Genomic DNA, 17,195 nt, shown 5'->3' with positions numbered 1-17,195 from the left:
TTCTGGGCTCCCGCCCCATACAACTAGGTGTGGCAGGCCATTTGCTAGCCTTCCAGAGTCATTTGTCGCGGACAGAGAGGATGTAGAAGCGAGTCGACGAGCGAGTGAGAGGAACGGCAAGGGACAGCCAAGAGACGCGGGTGAGAGAGAGAACCGGCGAGAGATCCAGCGAGCGCGAGGTTGGGCGATCGAAGCAGAGTTCGAGTGAGTGAACCTTGAAGCGAGACGGCGGGCGAGCAAATGACGGGCGAACGAGGCGTAGGTGAAAGAGAGGACCGGTGAGAGGACCATTCTTTCCCGCGTGGTAGTTAGTGCATCGGACAAGGGTGTACCTGCGGCTCTCGAGCCTTCGTGCCCGCTTTTCTCGCCCTCGCAGTACCTGCCTCCGTCCTCCTCCTCATCCTTTGTGCTGCCCTCATCGAGTTCCGTTCTGCGCCCATGGGACTGTCTGGAGGACGGGCGAGTGAGTTGATGGGCGAGAGGTCGGCGAGAGGAGCCTTCTTTCCTTGCTGTGCTGATACTTACGATGAGCTACGAGCCAACAGCGAACAAGCACTTACCTGCGGCTTCGGTCGTTCAACGGTTCATGCCCGCTTTTCTCGCCCTCACGTACCTGGCTCCCTCCTCGCTCTTTGCACAACCCTCTCGAGGCCGGCCCATCACACCGAAATTAGATCATACAAACATCTGCGGGCGACAGAAGAACGACATACGCAATACGCACCAAGGCAAACAGATGTGCGGGGAGACACTGAACGCACAGATATACACGACAGGTGGGCAGGCCAGCTTGTGGATGACCGTGCACATGGGCTGACAAGTTAACGAATGGTATGAAAGAAAGCGGGCAGGCCAGAGACATGCAGACGGGCGAGAGAGCAAGCGACCCGGCTGAGTGGGTGGTCAGACTGGGAGGGCAAGAAGTGGACAACCGAGAGAGAAAGAAGGCAGCTGTTACAACAGGTCAGTAGAAGAGATAGCAGGCAGTCGGAAAAGTACGTAGATAGACAGTTGAGGGCGGGCAGGCGAGAAGACGAGCCTGAGCGAGGGAGCAGAATGCAAGCGCCAGGTTGAGCGGGTGGTCGGACGACCGGGAGAACGAGAAGTCGACAGCCGAGAGAGAAAGAAGGGTACCGAGAGCACAAGTCAGCAGAATAGTAAGCTCGCTGCTGAGCTAGGTCGTAGACGGGCGGGTAGAGGCGAACAGACGAGAAGGCAGGTGAGCGAAGTAGCAGAGGTGGTCTGCACTTGTTGACGAGGACAGCAGTGCGAAGCGCCCACTCCGGAGAACGCCGAGAGCAATCGACTCAAGGTGGCGAGTACTCTTGAGTGGTATGAAGTGCGGAATTCGGTTTGAAGAATCATGAAGCGTTGCTACTAGTCATTCAGATATTTGTGTAACTGGAATTACAGGACGGAATTGTATTGCTACGTTGATTACTCTACCAAAGTGTCTGATAGGCGTACTTGGATGTCCAATTATTGAGCCAGAACTTGTGCGCCTGATCGAGGACGGTATGGGTGTCCCAATCATCAGGTAGGTTCGCCACGGCGCGTGCTCCAGGAGGACAGGGGACAAGCTGACATGATTGGCGAATGAGTGACAAAGGAATGATATCACCGACGGGCTTGCCGTTCGCGCGAAGGGGAGGTTTGTGTACAGGATACATCATATGTATCGGATCAGCTTGGGCTGGTAGCTTAGAAAACCATTCAACGTAGGCGAGAGGCCCTTGGCTAGCCCATTCCAATGGAGGTTGCAGCGGCTGGAGGGTGCGAGGGTCTCTAATGTCACTAGTAGGTAGCTTGAATATAACCTTGACGCGTCCGATCCTGGTACCTGTACTCAGTGATTATATTCAAGTTAGAAGAGCCGTCTACGAAAAAACCCGAGGTAGTTACCTTGCAATCCAGTGGCTTCGGCATCCTCTCCCTGCAGTACAACTACAGTATCGAAACGTGCTGCTTGTCCAGCAGTGGCGGGCTTTGCTTTCACCGCGTCCGTCTCCAACGCGTCGTCCGTCAACGGTTCAGGAGCAAATTTGAATCCGTGGAACACGTCGAGGCGTTGGAAAGGCATGCGGTCGACTGCATGCTGAAGCTGGGACGAGGTGAGAGAGCGTCCGTTCTTGAGTGTGTAGATGTACTGCGCGAGGGTGTCGATGAAGCCGGGAGCTCGGTGTTTGTCGACAATAGTACGGAGAGCCTGGAGGGGTGCAGTGGGATGCTTGGGTAATTTAATTCGACAGTTGATTCGAGAGCCTGGTATCCGGTCTTGCTCGGAGTCGCCTGTGTCACTGTCACTGACGTCGTCTGCAGGCTCTCGGCCAGTACTCCTGAGCCAGCGGTGGATGGTTGAGCTGAGCACGACCATCTTCTCCTGTCGTGCCAGCCAACGAACCATCTGCGGACGCGCATCGCGATGGTTTGATGCTCTCCACCCTTTCTTCGCGTAGTCGATGTGGAGACGTTCAAACGCCTCCGTGTTGTAGTTATCCGTAGAGCCTAGTAGTCGGATTGCGTCAACGTAGTGAAGTAATGAATGGAACTTCGGAATATTAAGATGATCGCGCACTCCGAGATCGACGAGAATGTTCTTGTTGCTGTGGAAGGTCTTGAGGGCGTCCTCCATGTACTGGAGCGTCGTGTCGTCGTGAGTAGTGTATTGTGCGAGATAAATGAAGTCTAGAATAGACCTGAAAGCGAGGATTGCTTTCTTCGGTATCTTGCCGACCAGACAGGCAAGCAGTATGCGAGCCATGTGCTTACGCTCGGTCCCCGAGACCTGGGATAGGGAGGAAATCCCGTTCTTGAAGTGGCGGGTACCGAACGCAGGCGGAAGGCAGCGGATGCGCCTGTCGAGCTCGTGCTCGTCGACAAGTTGAGTGCACCATTCGACGATGTGCTTAAAAACACCCTGGTACAATTGATGTAGTACGTCAGGGGTTATGCACGAATGGATGTCGGTGTACGGAAGATCGCGCCAGAACGGGCGCACGACGTAGCCGGATACGTTGAGGTCTTGACAGGCTCGAGTGTACGCGTTCGAGCTCGTCTTGCCTTGCGTCTTCTCGCTGGCGCGGCGCAGGACATCCAATGTCCAGAGGGAAGTACGCGGCGTACCTGGCTTGCCGGATTCGAGCAGCTCCTCCGGTACCTGGCACTTGGGGCAAGTCCCAGACTTGGCGCAAGTGACCAGGCACTGCTCTGGATAATCCGCGACATATGCTGCGAGGATCGGGTGCACTCTTCGAACCTCCCATTGGCCGATGTCACGTCGATTCCTTCCTTTCCTGCAGCGACCAGTGGCTCCAAGATCGCACGCACGGACGCGTGGAATAATTGCTGCACAAGGGCGCGTTGCTTGCGCTGCGTAATGCGTCCGAGCTGACCTTGTCGACCGAAAGGTAGCCTATGAGTATACATGCATGCTCAGACGGCTTACGCCTTAGAGCACGCGGTATATTGCCGAGTGTCATGTAGACCGGGTAAGCAGCCTTGTTCCCCGAGAATTGCGTCAACTGAGTTTTGTCGGTAGCGATAATGACAGGTGCTACAGTAGAGCCTACAGGTAAGATGCTCTACAGGTGCTTCAGAAATTTGGGCCGATGAACTGATGTAAGAGCACTCACTTGAACGGCATGCCACCAACGGCCAGTCCACATCTCGTTGTAGAGGCGATGCTTCCTCGAAGCGTCTGAAAAGATTCGCCGGGGTCGATACACAATTTGATCAGTATGTTCCGGGTTTCCCAGCAACGTGCGTATAGCCTGGATTATGTCGCGAAACTGAAGAAGGTGCCTCTCGTTCGGTCGGTCCTTGAACGAGAGGCACCGTTCAATCCACTCCGCCCTCTCGGGCAGAGAATCCACACGTTGGAGGAGGGATCGACTGTTGTGATATGACAAGCCGAGTCTCTCCTTGAACTGAGGTACGTCAGCTAGTATCATCTTCAGGGAAGTGCAAGTACTCACCCCGGGTATTTCCAACGCTCTGTCTATGGAACCCTGGGTTAGTCCTTCCTGGATTGCCCATGAAGCGAACCGCCAGTCCATCTCGGACTCGAAGGGCTCCCATGGGTTCTTCGGCTGCTTTGCTGTACCCTCACCGTCTGTCGCGTCTTCCGCTCGCGTTTCTCCTGCGTTCTCGACAACTACTTGACTTGCTAATCCTAGTTCAACAGTCAGAATGCAAGTCGTCATAGGTGTGTGTCAGCATCCCTTACTAACCTGAACGTCCACCTTCCCTTCCCTCCAGCCATCTTCTGCGCACCTCTTCGTCTACGCCGGTAACCTTGCCTGCGCTTACATCTTCGTCTACTACTCGCTCGTCGTGGTCGTCATCCAGCGAGAGCGCAGTTCGTCTTGTACTATTCGAAGTTGATGGCCCTGCTGCAGCGCTGCCTGTGTTGCCGCCGCCATCACCGTGTCCACCTCCACCTCCACCATCGTGTCCGTCTCCGTACCCTCCTGGATCGCCCGGCGGCTTGGAAGGTGCGCAGACCTCTATGAAATCGTAAAGTGACGAGAGGTCCTCATCGTCCTCTTCTTCTTCTTCAAGGTCTTCATTTGCGTCCTCTTCAGGTGATGGATTGGGGACATGCTCTGACTCGTCGCCAGAATGGTCGGGTCTGCTCGAAAGGTCGGTGCGCCTGAATGTACGCATTATTTTAATTGTCCAAACCCTGTAGGGACTTCTAGGAGCTTACCGCGTGTGCTCAACTATCACGCCGTCTTCCAACGCTACCGGATGGTCCTTGACGGTAAAAATTTCTTTTAGTTTTCCTTTCTTATACCATGAGCATTTCTTGCTCATGGTCTGGTGAGCGCAGAGGCCCTGCGTCGTTCGGAATGGTTGGTGACAAGCGCCGCATGTATCGCCGAGGAGCTCGTCGAAGGTGCGCTTTCGCTTCACCATACCTAGCCCATAAACTGATTTTAGGCTCACAAAAACACAGCAGAGGAATAAATACGCACTGGGAATGAGGGCCGAGAGGAAAGCGAACGAGGGAGGGGCCAAAATTTTGAAACTCATTGCATAAATTGCAACCACCCTTCATATGTCATTACGTTACTCTAGGGCGTTTGTGAGCGTCAGACGAAGCGCGTTGCACGGTGCGTTTCTCCTTCAACGTTCAACGTTCAACCTTCATGTTCGTCTCGGACCCGACAGCGCTAGGGCGTTGGTAACATTCATCCTTTCTCCTAATACCTACGTGATGCTGAACTGACCAGTTTACCGTTTGTTGTAGGTCACACTCGATCATCTTGATCGCATAGGAGTTGGCGTGTATTGGAAACCTACCCAAGGTGTGTACTTCAGCTTTTTTTCTCTTCCTTACGGACTTCAATGCTATGCGACATCGCGAGCTGTGGCGTGTGACAGCTGTGGCGCATCAGCTGTCACATGCCACAGGCACAGCGGAGAAAGCAGGGCCTGTGCCGCTTTAATACAACAGATGAATCCGGTCCGCCGTGGAAGTGCGTCTGGCTGTAATGGGGGTAGCGAAGATCCAGCGTGAGTAACACAAGCTGGAAGAGCCAATTGGGCGGGGCACGCGATGGCATAGTGAGAACACGAAGAACGCATACAGTAAGGCCACAAATTCTCTGCGGACTCTGAGGGGAGGCTGTGCCGGCGTTGCACATGCTAGGCCGGTCACTTGACGACATGCTTAGCTCCTTTGCCTGAGTGGCGGCCGGCCCCAGGCAGGTTCTTGAGGGTCCTCATACTCTGAGTCACCATCGTGAACGAAGATGTCTCCCACTTCTATCGTTCGCTCTCGCTCTGTCCCTCACACCATCCGCTCACCTCTATCCATCTCTCCTCGTCTTACCAATGGCAACGACAGCTTGAAGGGGGACAGCGCTTACTCGAGCTACCAATCTCAGGCCACGAGCCTTGAAGGTGAGTACTTACAGAATTTTATCGTCGCTTCGTTGGTACTGACAGATTCATTATATAGCAAGATCCAGGTCTAAACACTCTAACAATTTCAAGAAAGCAAGCTCTGCCGAGCCAGGTGAGTATCCGGATGCGCCATCTCCACGCAGCGCGCTCGTTAATGTGCGGCATCAAATCGGTAGAGATTAGCCCGACCAGAGACAAGTCGAACTCAGTCAATAAGGAGCCTGGTACGTATGACGTGCCTACTACAGGCATACCTACGCGATCCACTGATGATCGACATCTGCTAGCTATCGAGGAGATCGAGACCGACAAGGAGGAACAATACCCTGAGGTAGTCCGAAAGGCGTTCGGGGATCGCTACAACGAGCTTCCCTACGCCGCAGGCGAGTTCGTAAGTGTTATTTGCCGTTTAGCAGTTCGATACCTGTGAGATTTAAATTGTTATTACACTGTGCAGGTGGTCACCGGCTTCACTGAGACAGAGTGGAAGGCATTGCAGGAGTGGCTTCAGACCCACGACGAGCTAAACCGGTACAGGTGGGTACTGATTTCTCGAACAGATTCAAATAATAATTTCGAACATGATATCGTAGTTTTGATTATGATCCAGAGAAGAACGAATTAACAACGATGTCGCCAACTCACCTACACAACCGTCTCGGTGCATTGAAGAAGTTGATGCTCCACGAGCGATTCGTTGAATACTTCCTTCCGCCGGTGTGGTTACGAAGGCTCCTCGGTATTTCTGACGATACCGCGGACTACGCGTCTGTGCGTGGAAAAGGAGGGAAGAAGAAGATCGCCGACGCCGTCGAGGCAATCAAAGTGGGCAGCGAACTGGTCATCACTTCTCTGGACGAGACGGCGCAGTCTCAGCCTACGTACACCGAATACGAAGGCGCTACGGAAGGCGTACTCAATAAGGTCAGAAATTTTAACTAATCATCGGTGCAGTCTACTCAATCTAGCTGGTACGGCAGATCTTGGAGATGGCGGACCGGTTCGTAGCCTATCGAGATGAGGAGGTCGACGATGACGATGAAGACTCACTGAACCTCATCGCCCTCAACTGCTTCAGGATCCAGGAGCTGCAGAAGACCGGTAGCGAGAAGGCGAAGTGGTCATCGCCAGGGATCGGTTATCATCGACTCAAAGACCTGAAATTCGATGCCGACGCCTACAACAAGATGCTGAAGACGTACCCGGAGTTGATACACAAAGCGGGTCCATTCGTCGCGAAGGGCAAAGTCTTCTTCGGCGCTGTTCGCGTCTATTGGTTTCACATCCCCCTCGACCAACTGGAAATCTTTAGGGAGGGCGTGAAGGCGAAGTGGCCGATGGAGGAGTGGGTCGCTAGGGGCCTTGCAATCGTAAGTCAGCGTGTTCTGTTGTGACTTCAAATCCACTGACACTCTAGCAAGCCTCTCCTCGATTCGTATAATGAGGCGCAGCAGCTGCAGGTCGAGGCGTTCATGGGCAAGGTCGTGCAAGCCTACAAGGAGAAACTAGCCTTGTTGGCGGGCCAACTGATGCTCGATGAGAATGAGCAGACCATCGACACGGCGCTGATGGACCTCCCCCCAGAGGAACATGAAAAGCGGCTCGGACAACTTCGCATATACCTGCTGCGCCTCCTCAATCCGCCCGAGGAAACTCTGAACTTTGACGACTGCATTCCTCGTCTTGTTCGCGAGATCCGGTTGGGCGCATACGGCACTGCAAGTGAACGCCTCTGCGACAACTCGAGGATCACCGGTCAAGACGCGACCGTTTCGCAGGGCAGCAAACCCGGGAAGCGGGGGCGCAATTCGAAGGGGGAAGACATCATGGCTCGCCTAGATCGTCTGGAGAACAATTATCTCAAACGCAAGCGTGGGGAGGGTGTCGGTGACAGCAGCGAAGACGACTCGGAGGGCACCAACGATCGTGCTCGCGATGGACCGAGTACCTCCCGCGGGTGAGCTCGTTCGTATGCGTCGTCCCCGTCGCCCTCGTCGCCCCCGTCGTCTCAGTCGTGATCATAGTGTCTCCGATCGTCTCACCTCGCTTGTTGTATCATCCAGGAGACCAGTGTACGAATAACGGTAGTTCTCTAGCTCTCGTCTGTGTAGTCTCCAGCGGTGTAAGATTGACGTAGTCGTCCCTTAGATGCCTTGGTTCTTTGTCGCTATCGCTCATGCTATCTTGTACCATCGCTATCGCAGTTATTCGATTTGTTGCTTGACCAGCCCCAACAAGCACGCACCGATGCGTACGGAGACGACTGATGCTTACAGATACGACCGACGCGTACGGATACGACCACCCGTCGCACACCAATACGGCGAGCGCATGCCGGGCTTGACCAGCCCCAGCAACCACGCACCGGTGCGTACGGATACGAACGATGCGTACAGGTACGACTGATGCGTATAGATACTACGACCGACGGGTACGGGTACGACCATCCGTCGCACACCAATGCCCGGCTTGACCAGACCCAACAGGCATGCACCGGTGCGTACGGATACGACCGACGGGCACAGATACGACCATCCGTCGCACACCAATACGGCGAGCGCATGCCGGGCTTGACCAGCCCCAGCAAGCACGCACCGGTGCGTACGGATACAGCCGATGCGTACGGGTACGACCATCCGTCGCACACCAATACGACGAGCGCATGCCCGGCTTGACCAGCCCCAGCAAGCACGCACCGGTGCGTACGGATACGGCCGATGCGTGCGGGTACGACTGATGCGTACAGATACGACCGACGGGTACGGGTACGACCATCCGTCGCACACCAATACGACGAGCGCATGCAGGGCTTGACCAGCCCCAGCAACCACGCACCGGTGCGTACGGATACGGCGGATGCGTGCGGGTACGGCCGATGCGGACAGATACGACCGACGGGTACGGATACCACCATCCGTCGCACACCAATACGATGCCGGGCTTGACCAGCCCCAGCAACCACGCACCGGTGCGTACGGATACGGCCGATGCGTGCGGGTACGACTGATGCGTACAGATACGACCGACGGGTACGGATACCACCATCCGTCGCACACCAATACGGCGAGCGCATGTCCGGGTTGACCAGCCCCAGCAAGCACGCACCGGTGCGTACGGATTCGGCCGATGCGTGCGGGTACGACTGATGCGTACAGATACGACCGACGGGCATAGATACGACCATCCGTCGCACACCAATACGGCGAGCGCATGCCGGGCTTGACCAGCCCCAGCAACCACGCACCGGTGCGTACGGATACGGCCGATGCGTGCGTGTACGACTGATGCGTACAGATACGACCGACGGGTACGGATACCACCATCCGTCGCACACCAATACGGCGAGCGCATGCAGGGCTTGACCAGCCCCAGCAAGCACGCACCGGTGCGTACGGATACGGCCGATGCGTGCGGGTACGACTGATGCGTACAGATACGACCGACGGGTACGGGTACGACCATCCGTCGCACACCAATACGACGAGCACATGCCCGGCTTGACCAGCCCCAGCAAGCACGCACCGGTGCGTACGGATACGGCCGATGCGTGCGGGTACGGCCGATGCGGACAGATACGACCGACGGGTACGGATACCACCATCCGTCGCACACCAATACGATGCCGGGCTTGACCAGCCCCAGCAACCACGCACCGGTGCGTACGGATACGGCCGATGCGTGCGGGTACGACTGATGCGTACAGATACGACCGACGGGTACGGATACCACCATCCGTCGCACACCAATACGGCGAGCGCATGCAGGGCTTGACCAGCCCCAGCAAGCACGCACCGGTGCGTACGGATACGGCCGATGCGTGCGGGTACGGCCGATGCGGACAGATACGACCGACGGGTACGGATACCACCATCCGTCGCACACCAATACGATGCCGGGCTTGACCAGCCCCAGCAACCACGCACCGGTGCGTACGGATACGGCCGATGCGTGCGGGTACGACTGATGCGTACAGATACGACCGACGGGTACGGGTACCACCATCCGTCGCACACCAATACGATGCCGGGCTTGACCAGCCCCAGCAACCACGCACCGGTGCGTACGGATACGGCCGATGCGTACGGATACGACCACCCGTCGCACAGCAATACGGTGAACGCATGTCCGGCTTGACCAGCCCCAACAAGCAGGACCACTCGGTGAGTACCCGCTAGGCGCCCACCGGAACGTGAACCAGCACACAGTGCGCAAGGGCCCGTTGACCAGCAGCCCGACAGGCCTCAGTCCAATGCGTACAGGCACGTCGAGGATGACCCTACCACATCACTCCCGAGGATTGCTGGGCCGCCAAGCACCAACATCCCATGCAGGAGTATCGATCGTTCCAGAATTCACGATGCGCCTCCCTGACCAGCTCGCCGCATACACACGATGAGCCTACGCGCCTTAGACCACGCAAGCACAATTTGAGCCCGAGCTCATGGAGCAGTGCCGGACGTACGGAAGATCGACATGCATGTAGCTCGCGCGAGCCTGATGTAGTGCCCAGGTAGTATTGAATTGTACGGCGGTTGTATTCAGTACAATAATATGTGGTTCTTAACGACTATGACGTGGCTGATCTGTCTGCTGATCTGAGTTGTCTAACACTAGTAGCCTCGCAGTGCTCGATAAGGTTGGTAGAGGATCGTATTCGCAGTCCAGGAGGCAGGGTAGGGCAGGATGCACCACTGCGATCAAGAGGCTATGTGGGTCTGTCAAGGGTACTAGACGTGACTCCGCGGCGCCGCGACTTCACTGCCACCCTTTGCTAACTTCATAGTCATGAACCTGAGCCATGTGGGGATCTCCGCTAGCAACCTATGCAGCGATATCTCAACAGTTCCGATCGACAGAGGCGAACTTGTGTTCAAGTTGTATGAACCAGGTCTGGTCATACTACCTCTTCGCAACGGCGATTTCGTGATATTTCCATCGTGCAAATTGACGCATTTAAACTCACACTTCAAAGGTCGTCGGGCTTTCATTGTATTGCACACGGACAGAGAAATGATTAAGTGGCTGGAGGAGCGCAATGGTTGCTCTACTAACGCCACTTTTATTTATTAGTATCTACATAGCTTCACTCGTCCTCACTCAACTTGCGCGTTTTGGCGAATACCATGAGCGCTTTCCCATGGTTGACAGCGCTCGGACTCTATGAACATCACTCACATCGATCGTTGAAGTTCGCAGCGTCTACGTAAAATTCCACGGTGCGTCTCTTGTTTCTCATATCACTACAGTCTATCCTCTGTCTTTCCTCTCTCCGTGTTCTGGCTACGTATTCAGGCATGCCCGACTCGAAGCGCGTCACCCGATCGGTTGCAACCGAACAAGGCTCCGAAACGCCCAGGTCGACCAGGTCGACCAACACCAGGCCGCAGGCGGCTCCATGAAAAATAGTAAATTCACGAAGGGCAAGGCGAAAGAAGTGGCCGCCAAGAAGAAGGGTCAGGAAAGGGAGAAGGAGAAGGAGAAGGAGCGACGCACTACTCGTGAGCGTCGTTTGTGCTGCAATGAACCTAACTGTTATCGCTGATGGCCTGCTTGAAAGAGGTCCGGAAGAGGGCGTCGAAGATAATGGCCGAAGAAGAATTATTGAGTGATGAAGAGCAACCGAAAACAAAAAAGAAGAAGCGTGCTGTGGTGGAGGACGAGGCGGAAGCCGATGAGCAGGATAAGGCAGTCGAAGACACGCCAGAAGATGTCGAGATGGAGGATGACACTACTAGTAAGCAGCCTACTACCACTCGACGTACGTGGCAACCATGGTCTGCTGTACGTACACATTACTGACTAGACCGCTGCATTTCTACCAAGCCAAACCGAAGCCGGCATACGGTAAATTCGCGAGACCCGAGACGTCCTTGGATCCCGCCGAGGAGAATGTTGCACAAACACTGAGTAATTCACTTCATATATCCACATTATTATTGGCTAAGCTATCAAATGTGTAGTCGGGGGGCGGCGTGAAGCCAGGGAGAACGCTGGCAGTAGTCGTAAGGGCGGTGTGCTGAAACCGACAAAACCTAAGTCTGGCGGTGGCAAGTCCACTCACGGTACTGCCAAACCGAAGGCACTGCCGGTGAGTGGGAAGGTAGGCAGTGATTTCTCGTACTGTGCGAAGGCTAAGACATAGCTCTGTTTCACATCGTCAGGACAAGGGTAAGGCCCGAGCAACAGGCAAGGATGACTCGGTCGAGAGCGAGCATGACCCCAAATCAGACGAAGACAGCGATGGCGGAGGCAGCGATGATGCTTATGACGATGACGCAGGCGACGATGGGAGTCAGGTCGAGGATGAGGACGACGTCGACGATGTAGGGCCTGAGTCTCAAGAGTCGGAGGACGGAGACGATGAGGGCGAGGACGAGGGCGATGTGGTAGTGAGTATCCTCTCTGGTTTATTGGTCGTGATTAGCATCGCATTGACTATCTGCAGGTCGTGTCTGAGACGAGGGCGCAAAGCAAGCCGGCTCTCGCCAAGTCGACGGGCAGTGGTCGAGACAGCAGCAGTCGCGCCAGGGTCGCCGACTTACCAGCCAAAGTCAGGACTCTCGTCTCGGCCGCGCAAAATTGTCTGCGACTACGCATTGCGCTCAACTCGGCGTGGACGAAGGAGGCTTCAGTCGCGTCCAAGCGGCTGCCAAGGAGGGATATACTAATCCGTGACAGTGTTCGCGACGCTTATGACAGACGAGGGACTGGCAACCATGCTGCCGACATCAAGGCCGCGTTTTGGCTGCTGGCCGACAAGAAGGACGACAAGAAGAAAGACAAGAAGGAAGCGGATCACACCCAGAAAGACAAGAAGAAAGCGAATGGCGATGCGAGCTCGGATGGTGACGAGGACTCGGAACGAGCCGCTTTGAGAGCGAAGGCCTACTCCGTGGTGAGCTCACACTCATTATAATTCACGAAAGTCGGAGGCTCTGATTCTTTCCAGGTCTGGACTTGCTCATCACAGACTCGGAACGAGCTCAAGAGGAAGGCGAAGCAAGTGATAGAGCAGACCTTCAAGCTTGGCAGCCTGACAGTTCCTCAAAGGACCGAGGTCGTCGTTTGGCTTCTCGAGACGCACCCAACGGAAGTGAATGACGGTTCCGGGACACGCAACATCGCGAACTTCGTCTTCGGGGGCGTAGAGTTCCACTTCGATCGCAAGAAAAAGCTGGATCGAGAGGTACGTGCTCACACAGGGTGCAACACGTCAGAGCGAGCTCACTGCAATCCTAGCTTACCAAGGTCGAGCCCACGGAGCCATTCCGAAACGAATGCATCCCTGAGCTCATCTACCAGTACTACGGCCTGGCAGGACGCGGCGATGCGAACATCAATGCGGCCCTGGATGAGTTCAGCAAGATGCCCTTCAACCTCATCGCCCTCGCATGCAACGCGGTACGTATCCGCATCCTCGTCGAGTTCCTGCTCTAAGTTAAGCTACTCATACAATTGTAAACTAGATCGAGGCAGCACTGATGGAGGTAACGTCGCACAACCAGTCCATATTTTTCTCCGGCAAGCTTTTCGCGGCCAAGTAAGTAATTCTTAAGTTCTATTGCAAATGGTGAAAGCTCACCAACCATAGGTGGGATGGCACGATGGCCATCCTAGAGACTCTGGAAGACAGTGCCAGCGAGTACCTCGAAGAGACGCGAGAGCTCATATGGAAGCACATCAGGTAAGTTTTGAATCTAGACGGAAATTGTTACTGACCACACATACAGCAATCGTCTCAACGCTGGCCCCAACGCGCTCGAGGGAGTGACGGACAGCGATGAGCAGCCGGGCAGCTTCATCCCTTTGCTCCAGTTGCGTGCATCAAAGGCGCAGAGCAGCAGCGACAAGCCCGGCACATCGAAGGCTGCGACCAAGCCGCCGTCGAGCACCGCGAAGAAGGGCAATAAATCCACCACATCATCGAAGACCGCGGGCAAGCCGTCCGGCTCATCGAAAAGCGCGAAGACACCGAATTCTTCGCAGGCTGCGAAGAATCCACCCAGTCCATCGAGGAAGACTCGCGGTGCAGGCGCGTCGACTTCGAAGTCACAGAACCACCAACGGCGCGACTCTGACGGCAGCGAGGGCGGTGAAGCGGGTGGACAGGGCCACAGTGAGGACGAAGGGGGCGCCGGACTCTCTGGCGAAGGCGGTGAAGGGGTTCAGACTGAGATCGATGAACTCCGCGGGTCTGGAGAAGGTGCGTGTTCAGTCGTCACTTGCCACCTACATGATCCCATTCAACATTTTCCAGACCGTGGCAGTGGAGCATCCACGAACGGCGGGGCCTGAGTAGGTCGATGGTAAGTCAATCAGTCATCTACAGAATTGAAGCATTTGCTCATTCAATCATCTCGCTCTACTATTGACCATCAAGTGTAGTATATGGTACTGCGTTCAAGGGTGTGTCGGTCGGTCGGTCCGAGTCGGTCGCTCTGCCATCAATGTTGTCTTAGTGGTATGTATAGTTGCTCCGAGTCGTGGCTTGTCATCTCGGTGTTGTTGTCATGTTGTATAAGTAGTACTGAACATTGTTGTACCAATATCATCGTCGTGTGGATCATGCCTAATGCACAAGGTGCATATTTGCGAATGGATTTGAGTCACATGAAGACAGAATCAGTGACAAAAAGCAACAATAAGTACAGCAAAATGGTGCTACATTACACATCCTCATCGCACTAAAGCATGCTTAAACAAGATTGGTGGAACTTCTTTTGCAGAATTGAAAGGGGGACTTGTGTAAATTGGTCTTTAGGCTCTTCAGCATGCTTTTTGTCTTCAATGCACCTATTATGACTGAATATGTAGGAAAAAGACATATTGATTTTTCCTGATGCATGTTCATCCTCCGATCCTTGTTCTTTGCGAGTCATCTCAGCCGTCCTCTTGCGCACCCCTGAGTATAGATTCGTTCATCAATTATTTTCAACAGCCGTGCAGAACGCACTCACCCGCCTGATGTTCCTCATCCTTACTCTTTTTCTGAACTGACTGTCTCCGGAGCAACAGCTCGAGTTGCTTCTGCTCCTTCGCGGACAGCGGGGCCTCGCCGCCTGATTTGGAAGCCGCCTTGCTCGAATTTGGCGTCTTGGTTACCTTGTTGGTCTTTCGAGCCCGCGATCCTGTCGCTTTCGCCTGAGCGGTGAGTTTCTTCGAGTCGGCGGAGCGAGTTCGCGGAGACATGGTGCCGGTCCAAGATCAGAGAGAGATGAGCAAGCCCAGCGAGCAGAGGAGGGAAAGTGCGAACGTTGAAGTCACGACGCGGCGCCGAGCAATCGGGCGCCGAGTTGCGGTAAGCCGTTGCCCAAGGAGGTCCGCGCAAGATCACGGGAGTACGACGTTGTCCGTGAGTTGAGTTTATTGCCGCAAGACCAGCATGTCTTTTAAGAAAGAAACACACGTTCATTTACTTAACTATCTGACTCTACATGTCAACAACACTCGTTACTTCTAGGTTAGTGGAAATAGACATTGGAAGCCCAGCCGTTCCTATCGCTTTCTGCCCAGCGTAACATCTCTCGGTCCGTATGTAGCACTATTGAAGCCCGTCGCCCCTTGTAATGTAGATTAAAATGTGTGAGTTTGCATGAAGGAAAAATGACGAAATGGCCATGACGCAGCGGTATGACCAGGCCTGCTTCGTGCAGGTACAACTCGCCGCCCTCGAAATTGCCAACAGCAAGGACGACACAGACAGTGTCGTCCTTGCTGTCTCTGTGGGCGTAGGTTGCGACGTTGACGTTGATGACCAAACCCACGAACGGGTTGACCAGCGACTGCTGGTGGTTAGGGAGGATGCTGGACGTTGCCTCGAGATGACGGTATACGCCTGGAAGGATCATCTGCACCTACTCGTACTAGATTAACACGTTCACAGTACCAGTAGAATACGGAAATTGAGTTTACCTTAGTATCTATCCAGCTGAACACATCGCCCAGAATGCGCTCCATTGCCTGATAGATGGGCTCATGGACCACCATATCTTTGGACGGATACGGTATCATTTGACGGTAGTTGGTCCTAGAGCGTCCCGACTTTCTCATCATTTGTGGCGGTACGTCCGAGGGCGCATCGTGGCCCTATACAGACGGCATCGTTAGTGAACGTCAAGCACGGCACAAGTATTCAGACCTTTGTGGCGTGGCGGTTGTACCACGAGAAATGAATAGCTTCAAAGTCGTGCTGTGTTTGCGTCGCAGTGTCCACGTCGTTCAAAGGATCGGTATCGAAGCACACGACCAGCCGCTCCGTCAGATCAGCTGCCATAGCTTCCGACATCGACGTGCAGATCGACACTACGAGACTGTTGTTTGCGCCTCTGAATGTCAGCACGTCTCTGTGAGTTGTACCTCGTGAGTAATTGCAGCATCACAGGTAACTAGGGCAATACTAGAACTACTACTGACCTTACAAGTTCTAAGGGTACGCGCACGTATGAGTCGTCCCTGATTCTCTTTCCTTCAGAGTACAAACAATCGAGCTGTAAAAGTAGGGTTCAAGTTTGATACGGAATTGAGAATCAATTCACCGCATACCTCAGTCTGGAGACCCTCAAAGCTTGCCGGTTGAACGCAGTTAGACGCATGTTGACGAGCTCGTTCTGTCCAGACAATATTCTTCTCTCTGTCGCCACGCGGTCCTGGATAGCGCTGGTTATCCTCCCGCTGCTCGTCATACTGGATGCGAACCACGATTTCTTCTAACTGCGGAGGGACGGGAGATAGCCTGAGCGGGGAATCGACCCTGTGGTCTGGTAAGTCGAACTCCTGAGGGACGGGGGAGTCGATTGGGGTCAGCGGTGATAACGAGCCAAGTTCGTCGGTTGACGGATATGTGAACGTGTTGCTCGTGTCGCACTCATCATCGTAGCACGATATCCAGACGCCTCTGTTCCTTGGCACCAGAGAAAACGAGCTGTGAAGGATTAGTATGCCGTGATGACATCAGTGCAATAGAGAGCTCGATACTCACTTCAGTTTCCAGGAGTCAAATACACGATCCGACGCCTCAAGATGACCGCATAGAGCCGATGGAAGAAACAATCTTGACGCTCCAGCTTGGGGAGCTGGCGGCAGAATACTGATGAGGTTAATTGGACACTGTTCTCGCAGACGGGCTACTGCGGGAATTATGATGTTTTTTACGAGCCGTCCAGTTCTCGAATCTGAACATTGTCTTAGAACAGTCCAGCATGAAGAACATGATCAGCTTACCGTCCGGCCACCTCAGGAGGTTACCGAAATCTTGCGCAATGTGTGCGTTGGCGGTAGCCAGAGGT

The 17,195-nt window shown here is 54.5% G+C and overlaps 4 protein-coding genes across 4 annotated transcripts; 1 reads left to right on the top strand and 3 right to left on the bottom strand.

Moving 5' to 3' along the window:
• Positions 1–3,581: 3,581 nt before the first annotated feature.
• B0H18DRAFT_870424 (uncharacterized protein) lies at positions 3,582–4,917 on the bottom strand (the record flags this gene model as incomplete). The annotated part of the gene is made up of 5 exons (XM_048040094.1): positions 3,582–3,926; positions 3,975–4,153; positions 4,230–4,310; positions 4,446–4,608; positions 4,723–4,917. The coding sequence occupies 5 exons, from the start codon at positions 4,915–4,917 to the stop codon at positions 3,582–3,584; spliced, it is 963 nt and encodes a 320-aa protein (XP_047898093.1).
• An 839-nt stretch (positions 4,918–5,756) lies between these two features.
• Positions 5,757–14,205, top strand: B0H18DRAFT_1115210 (uncharacterized protein; the record flags this gene model as incomplete). Its single annotated transcript, XM_048033234.1, has 32 exons — positions 5,757–5,907; positions 5,966–6,022; positions 6,087–6,134; positions 6,198–6,301; positions 6,368–6,447; positions 6,504–6,834; positions 6,891–7,280; positions 7,332–7,867; positions 8,187–8,277; positions 8,326–8,347; positions 8,397–8,608; positions 8,657–8,878; positions 8,927–9,017; positions 9,085–9,160; positions 9,205–9,295; positions 9,344–9,565; positions 9,614–9,708; positions 9,753–9,835; positions 9,884–9,966; positions 10,017–10,070; positions 11,267–11,408; positions 11,468–11,668; positions 11,734–11,817; positions 11,871–12,010; positions 12,072–12,299; positions 12,356–12,805; positions 12,860–13,096; positions 13,150–13,311; positions 13,377–13,450; positions 13,502–13,594; positions 13,641–14,113; positions 14,168–14,205. 32 exons carry the CDS (start codon positions 5,757–5,759, stop codon positions 14,203–14,205), a joined length of 5,361 nt encoding a protein of 1,786 aa, XP_047898092.1.
• Positions 14,206–14,790: 585 nt separating this feature from the next.
• B0H18DRAFT_1115209 (uncharacterized protein) lies at positions 14,791–15,099 on the bottom strand (the record flags this gene model as incomplete). Its single annotated transcript, XM_048033233.1, has 2 exons — positions 14,791–14,812; positions 14,864–15,099. 2 exons carry the CDS (start codon positions 15,097–15,099, stop codon positions 14,791–14,793), a joined length of 258 nt encoding a protein of 85 aa, XP_047898091.1.
• Positions 15,100–15,560: 461 nt separating this feature from the next.
• Positions 15,561–16,093, bottom strand: B0H18DRAFT_843375 (uncharacterized protein; the record flags this gene model as incomplete). Its single annotated transcript, XM_048039521.1, has 3 exons — positions 15,561–15,764; positions 15,823–15,996; positions 16,049–16,093. Coding segments are annotated over 3 exons (423 nt in total), but the record flags the coding sequence as incomplete, so codon positions are not given.
• Between the last annotated feature and the right edge of the window lie 1,102 nt (positions 16,094–17,195).

The sequence above is a fragment of the Fomitopsis serialis genome (genome assembly GCF_022376445.1).
Source record: "Fomitopsis serialis strain Sig1Antser10 chromosome Unknown B0H18scaffold_7, whole genome shotgun sequence".
Classification (NCBI taxonomy): domain Eukaryota; kingdom Fungi; phylum Basidiomycota; class Agaricomycetes; order Polyporales; family Fomitopsidaceae; genus Fomitopsis; species Fomitopsis serialis.
Note: the sequence above shows the minus strand (reverse complement) of the source record. Positions and strands in the feature narration are given on the sequence as shown.